This window comes from Dermacentor silvarum, chromosome 6 (assembly GCF_013339745.2).
Source record: "Dermacentor silvarum isolate Dsil-2018 chromosome 6, BIME_Dsil_1.4, whole genome shotgun sequence".
Classification (NCBI taxonomy): Eukaryota; Metazoa; Arthropoda; class Arachnida; order Ixodida; family Ixodidae; genus Dermacentor; species Dermacentor silvarum.
Genome location: NC_051159.1, coordinates 185,133,507 through 185,156,719, shown reverse-complemented (window position 1 = coordinate 185,156,719; position 23,213 = coordinate 185,133,507). Strand labels below are relative to the sequence as shown.

At 45.6% G+C, this 23,213-nt stretch overlaps 1 protein-coding gene across 1 annotated transcript in view; it reads left to right on the top strand.

Annotated features, from left to right (window-relative positions):
• The window catches only part of LOC119456540 (peroxisomal biogenesis factor 19), a 56,343-nt gene extending 36,116 nt beyond the window's left edge, over window positions 1–20,227 (top strand). The window contains exons 5-8 of the mRNA XM_037718373.2: window positions 2,819–2,992; window positions 6,366–6,542; window positions 14,153–14,194; window positions 19,854–20,227. Of these exons, the coding sequence (XP_037574301.1) occupies window positions 2,819–2,992; window positions 6,366–6,542; window positions 14,153–14,194; window positions 19,854–19,916 (456 nt within the window). The 3' untranslated portion in view covers window positions 19,917–20,227. The remainder of the gene's footprint in view (window positions 1–2,818; window positions 2,993–6,365; window positions 6,543–14,152; window positions 14,195–19,853) is intronic.
• The last annotated feature ends 2,986 nt before the right edge of the window (window positions 20,228–23,213 follow it).

Here is a 23,213-nt window from a genome sequence, read left to right as displayed (position 1 = left end):
TTGTGTTGCAAAATATGACATTTAATTACAGTTAAGCCTTGATACTGTAATTAGGTTGGTAAAATGAGCGTTTACTTTGTTATATTGAAATTTTGTTATGTAGTATTGAAGTTTAACCTTTTATGTAATTAAGGACAGTTGCTGATGGATTTCTTTTGCACAGAAAGGACCATAAGTTTTCCGATTTGTCGGGCAACCGGGAAAAACAAATTTCAATTAGAAAAAATAATCTTTTTGGTGAATTTGAGAGTCCGCAACCAAAAATACGGTTTCAGGCCGGGTTGACGATATCTTCACATTGGTGGTGCGAAGCAAAGCCTAGTATGCTTTCGCATCCACTCCGCCACCACTGTGGTATGTGCTATCATGAAGCGCTCAGGCAAAGGGGGGCGAACGCTTCGTCTGCATCTTGCTTCAATGCAATGCATCTCTGAAACTCTAGATTATGCAACCTGCAGCACTAAACGTGTGGGAAGACAGCATATGAAGGCACGACCATCTCGGCTTCCCAGTCTTTGCACCCACTGGGGCTTACCTCCAATATAGGGTGGCTGGGCTGCGTACACGCTCAGCCGCACTGACAGCCGTGCGCAGGCATGGCAGGGCTAAAAGAGAAGACGCTCAATCCCTAGCCTTTTCTCGTGCAGGAAGATGGCGCTCATCAAGCCACCATGTCTCTCGGCTCACATGCTTTTCCTTGCGCCCACAGCAGGGCGTAATAAGATCTTATTGCACTTGGACTTCACACAGAACATGACGGCGAGAGGGTCCTGCTGCTACAGCTGCTGTTTCGGCGGCCCCTCTCTGTAGCACAGTGCACGATTTCAGAGGTGTTTGCAAGCAGCCACATGTAATTCAACCATTTGACTACCTTCATCTGCAGCAATTTCCGTTTATTGCCTCTGTATTCCTCTGCGATGGCAGTGAAGTTTCTTCATATTGAAATCGTTTGCACTTTGCTATATTGAGGTTCAATATATGTGGCGTTCTGTGGACAAGAAGTTCTAAAAAGGTAAATATAGTTAAACCTATATATAACGAAGTCGGTAAAATTGGCAGTTTGCTTTGTTAAATTGAAATTTCATTGTATTGAAATTCTATCATTTATGCAAATAATTACAGTCACCAATCGATTTTTCTTACATGGAAGGGGTCGCAAAATTTTTCCGAATTATCGGGCAATCGAAAAAGAGAAAATTTGAGAAAAAAAATTCATTTTTAAAAAGTTTGAGCTGACGACGAAAGGGTACGGCTTCGGGCCGTGTTGACGATATCTTCACATCGGCGGTATGAATTAAGTGAAGCTAGCTGCGCTTTTGCGTCAACGCCACCCCTGCGGCTGATAGTGTCGCCTACAGTGCGACGACACCATCATGAAAAGCGCCGGAAGCGGGGAGCGAATGCTTTGTCTGCCTCTTGCTCCAACGCATCTCCAAAACTCGAGATTGTGCAGTCTTCAATATTAGACGCGTGAGAAGACAGCGCACATTATGCCACGCCATCTCAGCATGCCCACTTTTTGCACATGTGGCAGATTACCTCTAAAACAGGGCACGCGAGCTGCATATGCACTCAGCCGCCCTGACAGCCATGCGCAGCCACGGCCGTGCCGTAAAAGGAGACGCGCACAAACGGCGCTGTGAAATGCATGGAGTGAGACTAATATGACTGCACTTGTTGCGTAGCTCCCACAGCATTGCCTGCTAAGTATGAAACAGGAGTATAGTGCAAGAAAGACATGTACTTGTGAATAAGTATGTGTGCAGGTGGCTGTGGCCATGGGGAACCACTGCACTAGCGGCCCCTGGCGGGTGACGTAAAATATCCTTTCTAGTAGAAGGAGAGCATAAAGGGGCACACGGCTCATCAACAGAAAAATATTATTAGTCATTTTATTTCTTCCGAAGATGTATGGTAGGGGTGAAATTTGTCTGGCAGTGATACTTTCAAACACAGGCAAATGTTGCTGTTGTGTTTGTTGCCACTGTTGCATTTACACATTGGCCAGCCCTGTCAATTTATATTTCATCTAGGTCTTTGGGGCACCATGACTCATGTGGTATTCTTGTGATATTGTAATTTAGATTAAGAGCAAGAAAAAAATGGAGCTGGGCAGGCCATGTAATGCGTAGGATGGATAACCAGTGGACTGTTACAGAATGGATACCAAGAAAAGGGAAGCGCAGTCGAGGACAGCAGAAAACTAGGTGGGGTGGTGAAGTTGGGACATTTGCAGGTGCAAGTTAGAATCAGCTAGCGCAAGACAAGGGTAATTGGAGATTGCAGGGAGAGGCCTTCGTCCTGCAGTGGACATAAATGTAGGCTGATGATGATGACTCATGTTGTGCACAAGGTCTTCCTGCGTTGTACAGCCAGGAAAAACCCAGTGAAGGTTGTACACACATGAAATAGCCACTACCCATTATGTTTTAAACATATTTTTACTTCACTACAAATGGAACGGGGTGTTGACATTCTGGTAATTATGCCCTTTGTAATGCTGTGACAGGTGATCATGTCGTGTAGAGTGCAAGTCACCAATTTTCTTTTGCTTTACTTTGCAGTGATGAGATACACATTCCTTCAACACTTTGTCAGTTTCTGTTTTAAGAAGCAGTGCTGTTGTTTTTTTCTGCATCACTCAAACCCTGTACTGGAGACCATGCTGTGTACCTGTGTTGAAATTCCCTTGAGTAAGGGGTCCTTTATAGGTAAAAAGAGTGTTTAGGACTTTGGTTTGCCCTTGTCAGGGGTGGCTGTAATAGACTCCGTCAGCATTGCATGTACTGTGAACATGGCTGCTTCCTTCTGTGGCCAGGACCCGCCCACTGAGGACGAGCTGTCACGGCTGGTCGGCTCACTGGGTCTCGAGGGTGGCCCCAATGGTGGCGGGGGGGATGTCCCCGGCCTGGTCTCCATGATGCAGGGCATGATGCAGAACCTGCTCTCCAAGGACCTCCTCTACCCAGCACTGAGGGACATTGTCGACAAGGTACGATAGGTCTGCCTTGTTTGACCAGTGGGTTTCATTCACTCTCGTGGCACCTAACCGGAATTTAAGTCGAGATGTATTTTCTTGAAAAAAGTAGGGCACTCCTCAAGTCATAGCAGTCTTTATCAGAATGTGCGTTCTCACCTGGTAAAATGCAACATGCTTCTTGGCGAATGCATAAGCCAAAGCCATATTCATATCCAAATGTGATTGCCAGTCATTTTTTTTTATTGTCGCTGTGTCATCTTGCTTTTTTTGGGATGACCTCGTGTGTGATTTGTTTTTCATTTTTTTGTCTGGTGAGCGATGGGTGGCGGCATGTTTAAGACAGTTATCAGCGGCATTCAAGATAAAGTTGTAGACTTCACCGAAGCCAACAGCAACATAGTCACTCAATGCCAGTTTGGCACTCCTGAAAAAAGCGTGCAATATTGGTGTGCACATTAAGGAAAACTGTTGGCTTGCAACCCACGTAAAATGTCATTTCGTGGTGGTCTAGCCGGACATCCATAGGTAGAGAACGCATTTGCGGGCTTTCTGTGGAAGCTTTGTGCATGCCCGCAACTGGTGACATTGTGAAAATAAACACGTTGGTGTTTTTGTTGTATATATATGTATATATATGTTTCTTTTCTTTTTTTTCTGTTTCACTTTGAGGTATGGGGTTTACCTATATTACGACTTGACTTACATTCTGGTTTATTGAGTCTGCGTATGGTTCTGCGTTTTTGGTGTTATTTTTGGTCAAATGTTTTTCAGCGTCTGTTCTTTTTAAAAAATTCGGTGTTTATCGGCATTTACTTTTATTTACTTTCTATTTTATCTGAAATTCTGAGTTTATTTTTCGTGTTTTTAATGGTCCTGAGTTATATAAACAGGCACCAACCACACAAAAATGCATACAGAATGCTGAAAATGGCATTAATCAGGTGAATATATGCAATGACGGTGGGTAAACACAAGCACGATCGTACAGCGCGCATTACAGCTTGTAGTAAATACAGGAATACTTAACAAGTTTCTTGCCATTGATGGCAGCAGGCTTTTTTCTATTAATTTATTTATTAACATTTCTAGTAGCATAGAAAATGCCCTTTCCACATTGGCATTAGAAACTGGTAAAGCTAGTAGTGTGAGCGTGCACTGGGATAGTGCTGGCCATTGCGCTGTGTGAAGCCTCCAGAATGAAGTGGGGTCAACAATGTCCTAATCACGTGGTTTTCATAGTTTTGAAAATCATCCACGACTTGTGACATGTTGTCCCTGCCAAGGAGCACCAATGTGAAAATGTGCTCTGACATTTTTCCGACAACTGCTCTGGTTTCGCGAGGTAGGGGTTATTATATATATATAGGCAGTATTACATGACGTCTTTTGCATAGTGCTGGCACACTAAGGAATCAGCAGTCGGGGCTGATAAAAACCTTCTGTACTGAAGGCGCTGATATCGAAAGGGACTGTCGTAATACCAGATATCTTCAAACTAAGACTTCGTCAAACTTATCAGTCTTGCAACTTTTTCGGCCTGGTGCTGCTTTCCCATCCCAAAAAGTCAATTCGGGCTTTTTTTTTTTTTTCTTTTTTTTTTTCTTCGCTATTTGTGGTAGAAAAATCAGTGTTTCTCGGGCAAAACCAAATTATCAAAACATTTACCAGTGGATTTTTTTCGTCTTTTTCAGTTTAAATCTGCCATTGGTTGACTTAATTCTGTCTTGTCTGCCACAACCATCAATGTTGGGTCATCTTTCAATTGAGCTGTCATGTTGGTTTATGGAATGTTTTATACCTTTGTAAAACCCCAAGTCTTGCAGTGCATCACTCATATTGCCATTCAGTGCTGCTTGGTTTCAACAGCTGCAGCTCATCATTTCCTTGGTGCGCTTCTTTCTCCATCACTATTCCACCTTCACGATGTACGTGAACAAAAAATTCCCACTCCTACTAAAAAGGTAAAAACAGTGCTCCAGTTCTGTTTCCCTTGCGTAACGACTTCTCTGCTTAATTGGGCACATCAATTATGCAAAACTTGTGTTTTAAGGCCCTTGTGTCAGGAGTAAAACTGCACAAAACTTAACCCTTTAAGGACGAGACATATAAATAACCAGAAAAAATAATTATTTTCTATCTAAATGCACAAAACACATCAAGAATAGGCATAATTCACAAAAAGAAAAAATATTTTGTACAATTTTTTTCAGCAATAGGGGGGTTAACCCCAGGCGGGAAATTGGAAGTGGGCTTCACCCCAAGGCACCTAAGGCTTCTTTTTCAATTTTTACAGACAGCTCTCATCATATGTGAACCATAGGTGTACATTTCATTTGCTTTACATCACATGTGTGACACCACTGCAGCTAGATACCTTGCATCGGCGTTGCTCCTCTGACCTCGTTTTCAAAAGACAGTGAGTCGCGTGCCAAACTTCTTCCTCATCCAGTTTTCCTGCTCTAAACCAATATATGATGCTTGCTGCCTGTCATTCAGTGTTGGCCGAAGATATTTAGCCAAGAACTTCGTACTTAATGCTGAAACTGGGTGAGATTTTTTTTTTATGGTATGTTGCCTGTAGGCAACACTCATCAATAAAGGGTTAAAAACACGCTCTGTTACTTCCATGCAACATGGCTAAGTTGGCCATTCATGTTGCTTGATTTAGACATTGCTGTCACATCAAAAGAAAATCCCATGTGCAAAACCATGTGAAGAGACACTGTGCTCAGTGATTGGTTTAATCAAAACTTTGTTTACTTACTTGCTTGGACAGTGGACATGTGAACGTGCAAGTGCATTTGTTGCATTCAATGCGTCTTGCCTGCATGCTTGAGCGGCCAAGTGGTAAAGCTGCTGAGTTTGCGCGTGCCACACCACTTTCTGGACCGAGCAGTCTTATGGTCTTCATGCCTCGCAGAACAGAAACGTGGCTTGTATCAGACGAAACAGATGCACAATGGCCAGTGTGTGTTTTGAGTAATCTATGTAGAGCTAGCAAAAGTCACTGAGATTTTTTGACAAGTGTAGGAACAGGTACTGATGAAAAGTCAGAACTTTGACGGGACATGCTCAGAAAGGGCAAGCCATGTACTATCGACCGAAAAAGTTTACGGACCACGGGATCTCGGAAAACGCTAAATATCCAAGCATCCTTTAAAAGTAGCCAGTAAAGCCGTACATCACAATGTTGTTTGCATATGGTACCAGTAGAGGCTGGAAATGGGAATACCAGGCTGGGGGGGCATTTTGAGGCTGCGGAGATATTCAGCTTTTTGTCAGATCCCTTGGTCCGTAAACTTTCTTGGTCAATAGTACATGGCTGTTGTCGGCAGTGGGACACAGGCAACAAGCGTCAGTACTATAGTGGGTCTGTCTTGCGCAGTACCCCGACTGGCTGGCTGACAAGCGGCCCTCGCTGGCGGACGAGGAGTATGAACGGTACAACCGGCAGTTTGGCCTCATGCGGCAAGTGTGTGAGGAGTTTGAAGCGGAGCTGAGCTCGGATGCGGCCGAGGTCAAACAGGCACGCTTTGAGCGTGTGCTCAGCCTCATGCAGAAGGTAGGTGTGTTTCATAAAGAGATCGCTCACCAATGACACTTAGAAGGAAAGTTTGTCGTGGTCTGGAAGCCTGGATAGAGCAGGCACCAGGCTATGTCCAGCGCTTATCAGCTGGTTGCATCTTCAAACTGGACCAAGACAATGTTTTTTTGTTGCAATGACAAGGCTTTCTTTTTTCTTCTGAGTAATACATGTTGATTTCTTTTGTGGTACTGCCACATAGATGTCAGATTCTGCTTTTGTGATTCTTCTCCAACTGCAGATCATCACAGTACAGATGTGTTCAGTGATTGCTTGCAACTTGAAACATTGTGACAGTGGAACCCCAATTGTATGGCCGACAGCCGGCACAGGCTTAAACGCATTTGTTGACAGAGAAGCCGCCCCCCCCCCCCCCCTCTCTCCCGCGCTGCCTTCCCGCTTTGCTCCTTTCGCGTGGGAGATTGCGTCGCCAGTTCCCCTTGTGCCCGGTTGCAAGATATGCATGTGGTGCCGCAGCACAGCATCGCCCCCCCCCCCCCCCTCCCTCCCTCCCATACCCCCACGGCCTTTCGCGCGATGGAAGTCACGTTTGCTCTACGCTGTGCGCTCGCTCTCTGTGAAGGCGCGCGGCCCCTGCGCGCTTTCACTTGCACACACAGCGCACGGCAACGATTTTATTGCCCTTGTACTCATGCTCCACGTCTCATGCTCCTCCTCCGCATCGCCCTCGTTGATCTCTCCCATCGGTGGGCGCACCTCATTGAGAAGCTTGCTCGCTACCGCCTTTGTCGGCGAGATTTTCCCACAGAAACCGCATTATAACCGGTATTTCGTCTCACGCGGCTGCACTGTAAGCGGTATGCGTATACATGGAGGACTATGGGAAAATTAACGGGAGTCTTAAAAGACCATACTATATCCTATCCTGCACTATAAGCGGTTACGTTTTAAGTGGTCTATACTGTATAATGCAGCTTCCTGGGGAACATCCTGCCAACAAGCGTCATAGTGAGCACGCTTCTCAACGAGGTGTGCTCGCCGATGCCATAGGGTGATGCGGAGGAGGAGCATGAGAGGCGGAGTGAATGAACAAATGGGAGAAAAAAAAAAAAGGGCGGCAGCGTGATGCAGGCAGACAGTGGTTGCCGAGGCGACTGAGAAGCCTTTTGCTTGGCTGGTTATTAGCGGTGCGCTTTGCACTGAACGTGGCTTCAGTGCACCCGTCGCAATGCACGTCAAGTGCCAATATCTTACGTGTGACGCTGTTAGTTTAAGCAGTGGTCCGCAAATTTAGTTTGCAGCTATTAGGCTTTATGTGCACTTGTGAGTTTTAGTCGTTCGTACCAGTGTGCGCACATACAAACTTGGTAGGCATTTATACAGTTAAACGTGCTTATAACGAACCTCCATATAACAAGTTCCTGGATATAACGAAGTTTTTCTATTCTCTCCCGTTACTCCATAGAAGCACATGTATTTGAGACCTCTACGTAACGAAGTGCGGCGGGAGACCCCCTTGAAATAACGAATTTTCCCTGCCGACAGCCTAAAGATTTCGCCCCAAATTTTGTCATTTTTGCCCAAGCAGCAACCGGAAGCACCTTCTCCGCCGCGACAGAATGTGAAGCGGCGGCGTCGCGCTTGGCGCACTCGAATTCAGGGCGACTGCGAGGCGAGATTGAGCGCATGTTTGCGTGCGTGCAAGCGTGCGCGATGGCGGCCCTGCATCTCTCGACCCGGCGATCTTGCCGCCGCGGGCGTGACCTTTCCCCCTCCCTTCATTCAAACCTGATCCCGCCGCTTGCTGCAGCTGATCTAGCCCGCCAAGCCGGCACTCTCCTTTTCCAGTTGATGTTGCCGAAAAAAAAAAAAAACTTTTTTTTTCAATGCGCTGGCAGCGCCACTCTTTGGTTACTGTGTAAATCTCTGCGCTTCACTTCACTAACCTGACACTAGGTGACACTATACGACGCTACAACGCCATCGTGTCGCTCCCTCTTCGTTTCCGATGGCTCGCGGTTGTGCGAAACGACACGCGTCCACGCATCCAGTAACTGGTGTGACATTCCAAGGATGAGTGCTTCGACGAAGATACGCAAGATATTGACTCTTGAGGACAAAATGGCCATCTTGGACAGCGTTTCTGGAGGCCAAAAAAAAAAGAAGGATGTAGCTGCCAAATTTGGCATCCCAGTTAGTTCTTTGTCCACAATTTTAAATGCGAAAGATGCGATTCGCAGTGCTGTAGAGCGTGGCACGGACGGCAAGAAGAAGTTGAAGTCATCAGCATACGCCGACGTCGAAAAAGCTGTGTTTACATGGTTTATGGACATGCGGGCATGAAACGTACCCATCAGCGGCGCTGTTTTGTAGCAAAAAGCAAGGGATTATGCTTGCATCCTGGGCTGCCATGATTTAAAAGGCAGTAACGGGTGGCTCGAAGGTTTTATATGCAGGCACGGGATCGTCGGCAAAGTGATCAGTTTCTTTTTCAAATTTTCGTGCAGAACCTGCATATACCGAAATCCTCTTTATAACAAAGTTTTTCGGGAATTGGTCAATTTCATTATATCCAGGTTTAACTGTAGTAGTTGTTGCCACGGCTTATCGCCCGAGGAACCAAACTCCATTTCGTACGCGTTGCTGTCAGTTCAGCCCATGCGCGTGATCGCATGCGTAGTCTCCATGTAATCATCTACTGTTACAAGCATATCAAGGCCCGCAACAGCATGCTGCCCGACACCCCCGGTGGCTAGGCGTAACCAGTGCGTCTCGTCAGCGACCAAAGTTGTGGTTTGGTGCCGAGTCAACGAAATGCATTGCAATGACTATACGGCACATGAAATGTTGAGAAACTAACTTGATAACGAAAGTGAGGGCACTGGCAACACTCGTAAGGCAGCAACTTGGTCTGCGGTCGCCACGTTTTCGACACCGTGCATACACCGATCAGTCCGAGAAATCAGATGAGACACTACTGCACCTGAAATTTCGGTCGCTGCCATTTTCTTTTTTTAGTTATTACAGTCTAACCCACTTATAACGATACCGGTTTTAACAATATATCGGTTATAACAATGAGAAGATGCTGCACCGTCAGTTTTTGTATGTTTTCTATGGTGAAATAACCCGCTTACTACATTGCCCCATGCCGCATTATCGGTTATAACGATGAAGTCTGGCTACTGGTTGTCCATGCTGAAAGGCAATGGAATGCAAAATCCTTGAAAAGAAAAAAAGAAATTCGAGCCGTTGGATGCCGCCGCGCGCTGTTTTCCATCCTTCTCTGCATCGCCAGCCTCGCGTGCCTCTCTCCCGTCGCCCTTCCACCACTCCGAACACGAATGGGCTGCGCCCACAGCTCCACGCCGCGCCACCTTCCGAAACCCGAATGGACCCCGCCAACTGTGCTTGATAGCGCTGGGCTGGTGAAGTGCCGCAAATGTGCAACAAAAGCGTACTAGAATGACAGCAACGCCGCAAAATGTACGACAAAAGCGTCTTGGACTGACGTCAACGCCGGAACGCTTCATGCCTATTTGTGCCTTTAAAACCTTTATTGCATTTACTGCCGCGCATAGCACCGTGTTGGCTGCGCGCCTTCATGACTGTGTAGTCGCTATCCCTGATCACATCGATAGTGACCGCGATTTCATCCGCAGCGGTTGCGGCGAACAGTAGTTTCGTTTTGACTCGGTTGCGTGCATTCATAACTGAGTAGTCGCCATCCATGATTGCATCTATAGTGACCGCGGTTTCGTACGCAGTTGCAGCAAACGGTAGTTTCGTTTTGGCTCAGTTCGTGCATCGGCAACGCACCTTTAGAACCGCACCTTTAGAATCGGCAGCGGCCGCGGTTGCGGCAAACAATATTTACTCAGTGTGCACCAAAGCTGTCGAGGATGAAGAGCACCGTCTACATCGCGATGGGTGGCGACCTGGCAAAAAAATAATCCGGTTGTACGCGCGGTTGTGAAAAGGGGGTCTTACAGATGAAGGCCTTCGCCGCTGCGAGCGCTAATCAGTTAAGAGATGATGAGAATTGCAGCTTCCGCACTGCCCTTGTGCAAAATAGAAACAGGATTATGCTGATTCGTTCAGTGAATATAAACGTGTTGACGTAGGAAGCATTTGTTTGTTTTCTTCATACCCGCAATAATTAGACATTCGGTTAATTCGGACATTTTTTCGGTGCCGTGAAATCTGAGTTAACGTGGTTTTAGTATAGCAGTGCCATTCTTGAACGCCGACAGCCGTGACTTGTTACACGCGATCAGAGCACGCAGGAAGCAGAGTTAAACAGTTAAATGAGTCAACACAATCTGCAGCTGGGTGGAGGAAGGTGGTGTGGAGCGGCACTGGCCTCCCCGCCATTATAGTTTTCTCACAACAGCTCTGATTAAAAAAATTTTGTTTTCATGCAACCCGGTTATAACAATTATCAGCTATAACAATGGAATTTTTGTGGCACTTGAATGTTGTTATAAGTGGGCTCGACTGTATTACTTTGCTTCATGCGAAGACCGCGCGTACTTGGGCATTAACCTTTCAACGTTGATAAATTTAAACGGATGCAAAACTCCCGGTCACACGCTTCCATTCTCGGATATGTGCGGCCGCTTGGTCTACATGTTTCGCATATGTGCAGGCCTCAAAAATTGTTGTTTTGGTTATAGTGCGGTATCGCTTATAGTGTGGATATTCGCGACTCTGGCGACTTCTGCAATGTATATTGCAAGTGGTTTTTAACATTACGTTGGCAACCTGTACCCTTGAGTCTCGATTCACTCCATACACAAGTTGACCGAGGTCAAAACTTCTTTTTTGGTGAAATCGACGCCATTTTCACGGTGCTTGTGGCTGGTGTTATGGTTATGCTGCTGCATTACCCTGTGGCTTTTCGCGCTTCGACTACGTTCATTCGCAACATTATGGCGACACAGAGCGTTGGGTATGATGGCCACTCCGAGAGACGAGTAATTTTGATGGCCTAGGAGCTGGGAAACACCGCCGCAGCTTGAGATCAATGAGTCGACGATTCTCATATGGTGGCACCTATTGAAAGCCCTTTGTGAATGCGGGGCCGTTATGAAGGGCCTTGTAGTGGCCTGGTACTGTCCCTGAATGAAATGATTGTGCGGTCTTTTCAGGAGTACTTAATCTCAGGTGAGCTGGATGGCACGAATGAATTGATTATCGGACAATCACTTTCAGAAATAGTTTCGCTTTCGCAAGACTTGGCTCGTTTTGGCCCTGAACCCCTGGAAGTATACGGCCAACAGCGCTCTTGGCACTGATAATGAGCTTGGCACAGTGCCAGCAACACTTCTTGGGGACGCTATCTGTGCAGAGTCACGCGAAACTTTGCGAAAGTGAAACTCTCTCAGAGTGATCGCCCGAGAATACCACCCAAGGATAGCTCCGTCTCCTTCTCAAACGACGATAAGGCTTTATTCCCAAACTTTGAAGAGGCCCTGCTGCTGTGACTTCGGGACGCCCATTCGTGAACCATCCTCGTGAACAGTCTGCTGCTACGGAAACGTGTGGAACAACTTGTTGTTGTTCTGAACCATGAAGACTTCAAATGTAGTGAAGGTTGACTCAACCGCTTTAAATCAAGGCATGGAAGAAGCTTGCCAGCTTCTTCCATGCCTTATCAACCTTTTTCTTTATAGCAGACGCATTTAGTGTTTACATAAAAGTCTGTTGTAACAGTATTACTGTTACTACATACTTATTTTACAACCGACCAAAATCTTCACTTTCAAGGTCTGTTGCAATGAGGTTATACAGTACAGGTTGCAGTTAATCGCCCCACTCTTTGATGCAGACATCGATGGTAGAGTTGGTGCCACTTGAAGCTGCTTGATGCGACAAAAATTCATAACAGGAATCAAAGTTGCCCAGAACCGTGTCACTATTTAACAGCACCATATACCACATCCTCACAATGCGGGAAGACCATCACAGCAGCGGTGCGCAACATTCATCGCTGTGCAATTCACAGGCCCGCAGTCTGCACTGAACCAGCTCAACGAATTGCCAGCCTGTGTGGACAACGGTGGCCCGGAATGAGCCAGTGCTCATTGCGGGGGAGGATGTTAAAACCTCCGATGACAACCGTGAAGACGCTACTGAGAAGCGAGAGCGGAGGGGAGGGCGCTTAACAAAAACGTCCGAGCAAGTGAATTCTGAATACCACCGTGTCCCGTGTCACCGATCCAACAGTGGCCACTCCACCCTCTCCGCGGCACTGTAGGTACTTGACTAACGCCTTTTTACTGTGTTACTTAACTTCTCTCTTTCCACTTTCCTTTCCCCACTCTAGTCATTTACTACTGCACAGTAAACTAGTCTCAAAACGGATCCCAAAGAGTGAACTTCTTCCTTCGTGGCTTCTGCACGCGCGGCTGATGCCGTCCAGCTAAGTTAAAAAAAAAATTAAATTATGGGGTTCTACGTGCCAAAACCAGTTCTGATTATGAGGCACGCCGTAGTGGGGGACTCCGGAAATTTGGACCACCTGGTCCAGCTAAGTTAACGCTCAGCAAAAGTTAGCAGTCAAACAAAAGCAACAGTAATTAAATTCAGCCCATCGGTGCGAGTATTCATTCACAGCAGCGGTCGGAGGCGAAGTGCTGAGAACGAAAGACATTAAGGCCGCCAAGCGGCACACAAGAGGAGGAGGAAACAACTTTATTGAGACGGCCGGACTTGGGCACTTAGGGTGGACAAGAAGAGAGGATGACTGGTTCCAACAGAAAATCTGTTGTGTAACTGAAATCTGACGGTTGACTCATTGCCGACATATGATGATTGGTCGTTTAAATGCCGTATTGTAATGGACGAGCAGCCAGGCATGTATTCCTAGTATAAGTGTACTAGGAATTCCTAGTAGGCTAGTTTGCTTCCGTCTTATGTCCATTTCCACCTTATCCTGAATAAAAATATGCAGCAAGCACTTTCATGCGCAAAGCACATCACAGTCTCGTATCGGGACGACGTGGGTTTTTGAGGTTAGCATTGTGATCAGTATATCGCAAACTTCTTCTAATCTAATGCAGTCTGCAGTGCAAGTGACTCGTGAAATTCATGTGCAAAAAAATAATTAACAGTTTTGTGCGTTCGACACGACGTTGAAAAAACAAATAATTAAATTCCTGCTTTTTGTGATCGTGGGAAACAGTTCGAGAGGTGTGGAATTTTAAGATAAGTTTCAGATAGGCATATTTTATATTTCAAATTCTTGATATATATAGAACTGTGTCTGTGTCACAATCCCCTTCGAGTGTGATTTATCCAAGATGGACTGTATTGAATGGCACACTGCACACCCTTGCTTTGCCTTATGGGGTGTAACAGGGGTGACTGGGTGTAACGTGGCTATGTTTCGTGGCATTGGCACAATGCCAGTTTCAGGCGCACTCGTAAAGTTGCCAACCATCTCCAGTGCAACATTGCATTGCTAGGTGTGTAAAAATCGAGAGGTAGCGGGCTGTAAGACATGCAACCTGGAAAGGGGCTGCTCGATTTGCTGATAAGATTATGAATGCGTGAAACATGTTCTACACGTACTGTCTAGCATTCTGTGTGCATGATGGGTTCTCACTACTGGTCTTCCTTTTCAGATGCAAGAGTGTGGACATCCACCTAAAGAGCTGGTCGAAATTGTGAGTGCTACCTTTTCCTGGTTGTGGTGGCATCTTGAGATGAGCCTCGAAGGGGAGCGCTTAACGTTTACAGCTCTCTGCAGAGTCAATGCCCGTGCAGTGAGTCATATCAAATGACGAGCCAGTTTGTACAGCGTTAAAGTTGATGTTTGGTACAGGACCGATGATGTATTGGGAGGTCCCACATAATTCAGCTTGGCTCATTCAGAAACGAAGGACGCTTGTATCATTTTATGCACTATTCACAGCCTCTCTTATTTACTGCTCTGTCACACTTGCTGACTGCATCCTATGCTTGCAAATTTCCTTATCTTATCTCCTAGTCATCTGTCATTCTTTCCCTTGGCAATTTTTAAGGGAGGATGCGGGGCTAAAATGGCGATATCTGCCAGAAAACATATTTTCTAATTTTGTTTGTTTTGGATATCTAAACTTTTAAAACAGCTCCTTACCGTGTTTGGTTATCTGCTCAAGAAAGGAAGAAAATTGGCTTTTTTTACACGATGGTGGCACATCGGAAGCGCCTACGAAAGCCGTTTTTCAGGTGTGGCCGTAGCGCGGGAGAGAAGCATAACGCAGAGGGAATTCAATCATTAGAAAGTTTGTTTTCTGCACATTCTAGTAGGGAAGGACCTTCGGTGGAGGGCGTAGCCAGAAATATTTTTCGGGCGGTGTTACATGTCGCCGGTAAAAAAAATAGAGTGCCTGCGCTCAAACAATACCTTAGTCATTTTTCTGCTTTAATAAAGCCAAAGGGTTAGTTGTTTCGTTCACTGTAATATCTACATAAATATACGAGTACACACAGGACTCCGAGGACTTGATTCATAAAGAAAATTTTTTTATTGCGATAGCAATTATATGGACACTCAAAAGCAGATTTCTGCCGTCGGCGTCGCCGTCGCCGTCGCCGTGAGGTTCCGTATGACGTCAATGGAGATGAAATCGTGACCGCGCGCCGCCGAACGCTGTATGTGCGAGTGAAAGGGCGCGAGGGACGCGCTCTTTCACGGGGAGTGAACGCACGGCGGAGAACAAACGCGCGTTCCGCGCCGTGCTTGCTTAAGGGCTGCAGAAGTAGGCGTCTCTTTCCTCCTTTACAATCACCATATATGTGGAGCAAACGCGCCTTCTTCCGATGCGCGAGAGGCCGTGGGGGAGGGAAGGAAGGGGGAGGGAAGGGAGGCGACGTTTAGCTGCGGCACCAAGTGCCTATTTATATCAGAGGCTCCGGCAACAGTCACCAACGCCGCACGCATTTTGAGCGAACGCGGGCAAAACGCCGACGGCGTCGACAACAGTTCTGCGCGTTGCCGGTGCTGCTGCATGTCCAAGTTTATACAGCTGATAAAGCTAATATCATTACTCCGTATAGCTCTCTACAAATTTGCTATCGCAATTGATGCTTCACCTTTCAGGTGAAACTGCGACAACTTTTTTCTTAAAAAAAAAACACTCGCATGAAAAAGAATGCAAATGTACCAGAACATTCCTGAACAATTACTGAAACACAAAAATAAGGGCCACTGTTTGAAATTCAATGTGGAACTGCCGGGCGAGGAAAAAGAGCGCTATTAAAATATAGTAACGGCAATAAATGAAACTTCTGTGAGTACCTCTACAAGCTTAGCATGACGTAAAACCGTCTGTTCACCTCCGCATCCTATAATGCACAAAAAGTAAGAAAGGAGTCTCTCTGCTCGCGTTCAGCCTACAGATTCAGCTGAAGCCACCAGCGGTCAGTTTCTGGACTGACGACAATATCCCGGTGAATGTTAAGTGCACACCCCGGCAACCGCTCTTGTGACCTTGTAGCTCTGAGATAAGACTTTAGCCTATATACCATATTTACTCGTATAATCAACGCACTTCATTTCCCCAAAAGTATGTGCAAAGTTGGGGGTGCATTCATTATGCAGGGTAAAATTTTAAGTGATTTCTTTTTCCATGGTCACCTCTAAATAAGTCACAGATTGGCCCGAAAGGCGAACTATTGATTGCGATAGCAAATGCGTAGACAGCTACACGAAGTAAGGATAATAGTTTTATCGGTCTTATAAACATGCAAACATTTGGTAACTATCTAATTTAACAATGTAATTTCAACTGGGATTCATAGCGCTAAAACAACACAAGGACGAGGAAGAACACGGGACTAGCGCTCGTCCCGTGTTCTTCGTCCCATGTTCTTCCTCGTCCTTGTGTTGTTTTAGTGCTATGAATCCCAGTTGAAATTACAATGACCTACCAACACGCCCAAACTTCTTCCCTGCTAATTTAACAAGCATGGTGTCAGTGCGCACAGACAAACATAAACACATCACACTCGATGACTCGGACACTCGCTGTCAAAACGTTGGCGTGAGGGATCTCGGCAGCAACAGCGAGCAAAGTGACCTTCGTGCTGTGTATCACTTTAATGCAGACTGAGGGGCTAGAACGGAGCACGCACAAAGGTATAAACCACCGTCGCACTGCTAGACTCGGCCCTCGACTCACATCGCTTTCAAGATAGGCGCGCACGGACACACAATGTGCAGTTGCTGTGCCGCACCCCTCCCTCCCTCCCCTCCCCCCGGCACCATGCATGCTATGGAATACGGTGTGTTTCGTCACCGCTTTCCTCCCTCGAACGTGGGAGATTGAGGCACGATTGTCGGCGCCGACCTTCGAACGCGGGAGATTGAGGCACGATCGTTGGCGCCGATGGCAAAAATATGCCTGCAGTGTCCATATAATTGCTATCACAATAAAAGCAGGAGACACGGTACGATTCGGCGTCTCGTACGGCGCCCGATACAGTCGTACTCGCCAGACGCTATATCAGATGCCAAATCGTACCATTTCTCTCCTATTTCACGGCAGCAAGTTCAGGGTGTGTTCATTATGTGAAGAAAAGCAAAAAACACACTTCTTGATTGGAAAAGGGGGGACTGTGTTCATTATGCGAGTAAATAAATATATTTATGCGGTGTGTAGATAGCATGGGCAAAAAAAGAAGGTCGAAAAGGGAGGGAGAGTGGGGTGGGGGGGGGTATGCAGTGCTCAGAAAATTTCGGGTGGTATTCTGACACCGAAACACCCCCCCTCCCCTTCCCCCTGGTTACGCCCCTGGTTGAGGGTATTGAAAAACACCCCCAAAAAATAATAAAGAGGCACATTTTAGGCCACAGCAAGTCCAGATTGCCTGCAAGACCTAAACTGAAGGTAGGATTTGTGGAAGTGCAACTCTCAACATGCCATTATACCCGCCCACGGGGTTTCTGTGCCCAGCCTTATTCTCGCCATCATCGACACTGCTCATCTTCATATTGCTCTGGATTTTTTATGCTAGTTTATTGTCATCTGAAGGTAGTATTGGTGGACTATGCCCACCACGAAGTCTTCTACGCAGAAAAACTTTGGGATGCGGAAAAGCACTACAAAAGAGAAGCAATTGCCGCTGAGCAGTGTTGAGTTGAAAGAGATGCACAATCTCGGGGTTGGAATTTGGATTCTCAATGAGCTTTGTGTCACCCTGTGCACCCATGGCAGTTGTTTACCGTGATACCAGTCTCCCAAATTTTATCCTTCATTGGATTCTTGAAGTTGCCCACGCTCGTCGTCTATACTGTGCAAAATGAATATGTAACCGGTCGTTAACTACCAATATATTACTTGTTCATATTATTTTAATAAGTCACCTAATTCTAAGAGAACATGTAACAAAACGGGCTGGTTCGTACATAGCTAAAATTTAGCACAAGAACGAGGCAGTACGAGTGAGGCAACTGGACTCGCAACTAGGTGCATTCCTCACAAGTTGTGCACCTGTGAGTAGGAGAATGTGTTGTATGGAGGGGAGATTTTAGTGGAGTTCGGAAATGTTGGCCACCAAAGGGGTGATGCATGTCATGTAAAAAGCGGTTGTTAACTGGGGATAAAGTAATGCATTTTGAAAAATGTGAGTTAACGGGAGGAAAGAATTTTAAATTTTTTCTGGAAGTAGCTTACATGTTGAGTAAATGTCAGGTTCAAATAAAATGTAATGTTGGGGAATTTTATTTTTTGTTGGTATTCGAGGTTGACATTATTCAAAGGAACAGTGGTGTTGCAAATTGGGGTGAGAAGTATTGGCTCGGCTTTTGGGGAAGTACAGGAAGCATGCTTTTTCTGTGCTGATGGTGACTTTTGCACGACCTGCCCAGCTGAATGTAACATAAGTGCGTCGCATGCCGTTGCTTCTTGATCCGAGCGGTTGGTTGCAGAAATGACAACCATCTGTCGTCGGCGTGTGCCTGTGTTGATGCACCAGATATCAAGGGGAGATTTGAGCCTATTAGTTATAATATTCCATAGTAGAGGACTTATTGGCAAGCCCATAGGACTAGTAAATGACAGATTGGTGTTTGAGGAAAGATTTTTAGTGGTAGCAAAAGTCTTTAGAGCACTTAGGAGAACTTAAAAACTGTTATACCGCGGGTTGCAAAACATCGGCAGCGGCACCTTTGAAGTCGAAAGATGAGTGAATCAAGTAGCTTTTTACCTTTAATTTTACTGAATGTTTTACGGAGCACGTGTAAGACTAGGGGTGCACTCTTCCCATGTGTGAGACCAAATTGTTTAGGATGAAGTAAATTATCAGAGTGTAAGAAATATGTATGAAAATTTAAAAGGTGTTTCTGCCAGAAATGGAAATAATTAGACTAGGCCGGAACGGGTGTCAGAACGGGTGTTACCCAAGGTTGCTCGAATTCTTCAGTGGTGAAAGGCATGCTGTTAGTCGGTGTTCAGCCATTTATTGCGGGAGCCGAGTGTGATAATTGTCAGTGAATCCACAGAAATTTGTGTGGTTAACAACGTAGCGAAGTGTAAAACACTTGTTATGGAACCACAGTCTGGAAGTGGAATTTGTTGTGTGGCATGTTGTTTTCCAAATGAGATTTGTAATGGGAGGCCGAATATATTTTGCCATTTAAACATTGTGCAAAGCCACTTGGAGGCTGATGTTGTAGTGCTGAGCAGGGCTGTAAATTCCATTTGGCAGCCAGGTTACAAACCAAGGTACTGTTAATAATGATGCCACACTTAGTTACCATGGGGGATTATATATTTTGTTAGGCTGCTTCTTATACTTCAGATTTGTAGTGTTTATACATCATTCCTGTTTATGGTCATTCACAAATTAAAAGGCAGGAAGACAAAGGTCTGAAATGCTTGGAAAAAAAAAAAGTGTGCCTCCGAAAGCACCTGCCATATTTTGGCACCCTTGCTAGAACTTATGCACTATGCAGTGGAATTCTTGGGCCATCACTTAGTAGCGTAGAAAGACAAAAAGATTTTGATTGGCAACATTTTATTTTAGGGGATTGGGTTTGGAATATTGGCATTAATCACTATGCAAAATGTGCCATATTTCAGCAACCAGGAACAGGCCTGCTTACTGCATAGCTTTGACTTGTGATGTTGCCAAACAGCAACCAAGCACACTGCTGTGGCGATCACAAATGGAAAGGTCAATGTTGTCTACCCACTTTCATATTTCTGTGACTTGGCACCTGATGTGGTTGTTTGCTCTAGAATAAAAACCCCCCAAAATATATTGCAAGTATCCAGGAGTAGGGATGCTTTTTCATTTAGCTATGAGCAGAAGCTGGACCGAGGTTTCTTCCATTTGCAGGGCCCTGACATTGGCCTGGATGGGCGTGCCCCAGGAATGCCCGAGCAGTGTGCAGTAATGTGACTCTGCTCTTGTTCATCAGGGGCCCTGGCTGTCTGCACCTTGTGCAATATTCATTACAATGCAAGCATCAGTATTTTTGGAGACAGTGCATTCCACTACAGGCTCTTCGGATGCAGTGCTAGCTTTTCTGCATCTTCGTTGTGGTGCGGAGTGCTCCAGCTGGTGGTTTATATAAGTATGTTCACAAAGTTGAAATGCCACTAGAGATCACATGCGTGTGGCACCAGCAGTCAGCGACTGTGTTTTAGTTCATTCCCGCTGCTGCAATGATCAGTGTACATTCAAAGGGAATAAATTTTGTATATGTTGTCTGCGAATACTTTGAGCACTGGAGGTACCTGAAAGTATCTGTTAAGCGAGCGTACCTACATAAGGGCAGCAGCAATTGATGGAATTTGTATTTTGGAGGATTTCATGTGTTGCTCATACTGATTGGTTATTTGCCAGCTCATGTAAGATATGCTTAGAACACAAATTGTGCTGCTTCACTTTGAGCCCTGTGAGAAAAAAAAAAAAAGATGGCATCCACACAAATGCACAGATGGCAGCTTGCATGTTCTAGCAAGGGTTGAGGTTTGTGTTTTATGTGGGCTCTTTGATTGGAGGGGTTTAGTGCAGTTCTTTACTTTGCTTTTTATGTAATCATAGCTCACTTGAATGCACATTCAAAGATAACTTTTATCACAGTAATCTACTTGGCTGAGCTACAGGTGATGTCGGGTCAGTGTTGAATCTCTGAACAATTTCTTGTAGCCATTGACTCGCCTCTTTAATGGCAGTAACACTTCATGACAAACCTGAGTGCCAAGGTTTTCTGTGCTTGCTGCAAAGCAGTCATGTCCATCTGTTGCTCTTTGTTTAGCTGCTCTACCGTAACACAGATACAATCAGCATCAAGAGACTATATGTTTGCTTGCACGGACGTCACAGCTTGGAATTGCAGGATACTAAATGCGCCACTTGATATTCTGTGTACATGCGTAGTATACTCCAAATGTATTGACAGTAAATCAAGGAAGAAGCCAATGAACACAAACGTTTTCAGCCTGCCAGAGGTCTTGGAAGACCAATGCGAGCGCACAAAGTCCCCAAGCACAAGGCAACACAGTTTATGACTGGCCTGGATAAAGCAAGCGATTTTTGATGTAGTGAGCTCCATTGTGCCAGTTTGTGGTGCACACATTATAACAGGTAAGCCCATAAAAGCTTCCTACAAACTATAGGTGACGTTTCAGTCATGGGAACATGACTATATATATATATATGTATATGTATATATGCACACATTATAACAGGTAAGCCCATAAAAGCTCCCTACAAACTATAGGTGACGTGTCAGTCATGGGAACATGACTATATATATATATATATATATATATATATATATATATATATATAATGGAATGTACAGGCGGACAGAGATGGAAGGCAAAGACGAAGAAGAAAGCTAGTGTTCAGGCGACCATGTTTATCTCCGTCCGCAACCTCCTGCTTGCGTCACACACGCACATGCGCGCACACACACACAGTTATATACGAGTAGCGTATATGCTATCATAGCAATATTGGCAAAGATGCAGGGCTGGCAATTGTCTGATGTTGTGTTTTTTTTTAACAGCCAGCAATTATCACTTAAGGAGACTGTGCGTGCGCACCTTAGTTAAGGGATATGACGCAAGCCCCAAACATATTCTTAATGTTTTGAGCTTGTTAATTCTCATTGTTTTGGATTTCATGTCGTTTCAGCGAATGAGTGGCGTTTTTGTCAGTTACCGTGTCGATAATATCTATTTTTCTAACTTATCGTAGCGCACCTCCTTGTGTTTCAAGTGTAATGTTTTGCACGAAGGTTATTCTTGCCTACACTTTCTGGCACAAGGTAATTTTGATGTAGTTTGTCTTCAAAGAAATGGAACATAATTTAAGCGGTACAGCACAATGTTTTTTTTTTTTTTTTTTTTCGTCCATAAGACAGCGATCCCTGTTTAAACTCCAGTGAGTCCTCTAGAGAAAGGAATGCATAGCACTAATTTGTCACTTATGCACGTTGCTTGCCTTCGCCCCATTGCCCCTCTCCTACTAGAAAAAAAAAAACCTAGGTTATTTCATTTCTCTGCCGCAGTTATAGAGGCCTCTATAAGCAGGATTAGAGCACCATATGTTGCTTGTTTCAAGGACCTGCTAAAGCTTTGCACTTTAGGTGCATCCCGTGCTGCAAGGTACAAAAGTTTTTCTTTCCTTTTAAATGCGAAGCATTTCTTGCCGGCGGCTCTGTCCGTCCCTCTCGCGTCCCACACCCCCACAGCGCATGCGTGTCCCCTCCCACTCTCTCCTCCTACGCTCCCCCCCCCCCCCCATTCTCTCCTCTAGGAATTCTCTACGGAGCGGCACCCGCGTGCCACACCCCCACAGTGCATGCGCGTCCCCTCTCTCTCCTATGCAGCGCCGCGATGAGCGCTCGGGCCGCTGCCGCAAAACCATCTCCCGCTCAAGCTGCATACTCCGCTGGGGGCGCCACGGTAGTTCCGCGTTATGAAAATGACGGAGCGCACGCCTCATTCTCTCTCCTGTGCAGCGCCGCGATGAGCGCTCGGGCCGCTGCCGCGAAACCACCTCCCGCTCAAGCTAACCATCTCCCCGCTGCTTCGCATCCACACATGGTTCCCTTTAGCAGGAGATGGAGTAATTTTTTTTTACGTAACACAAGGACATACGCATGCTTGTTGTAGTTATGTTGTCCAAAGAATGAATTCTATCATAAAAGCGATGACTTAACAAATTAGCAACACATTGCTACGTTTTAGAAAGGAAAGATAGAAAATTAATTTTTGAAGAGTACCACTGAAAAATCGAAACCAAATCTTGTGTTTGTGTTTCGGCTTGTGTTTTTTGTTGTGTTTCTGCCATCTTGTGGGGTACTGTGGAACTAAGCCTTATGTGGCTTTAAAAAATATTGTGGAGCATGGTACGTATTCAACCGCTGCCAGCTTGACACCACACGATAGGTGTCCGCGATTAAACAACTCGGCCAAGGATTCCAACGATATCGCGATGATGCGGTTGGGTATATCAAGATCAAATCAAACCAATTTATTCTCCAGTGTACATGCTGGACGGTCATGTTGGGCTAAAAGCTACATACGTAGCTTGATGTGACCCAAAGACCAGGCAAGGCAATAGTACGGCAAACAATGTGCGCACATGTACAATAATTCACATATAATTCCAGCTGTCGCTGGAATTCCTCATGGCCAAAAGAGCTATGAACGGAAAGACAATATTTCCGTCACGGCGAGT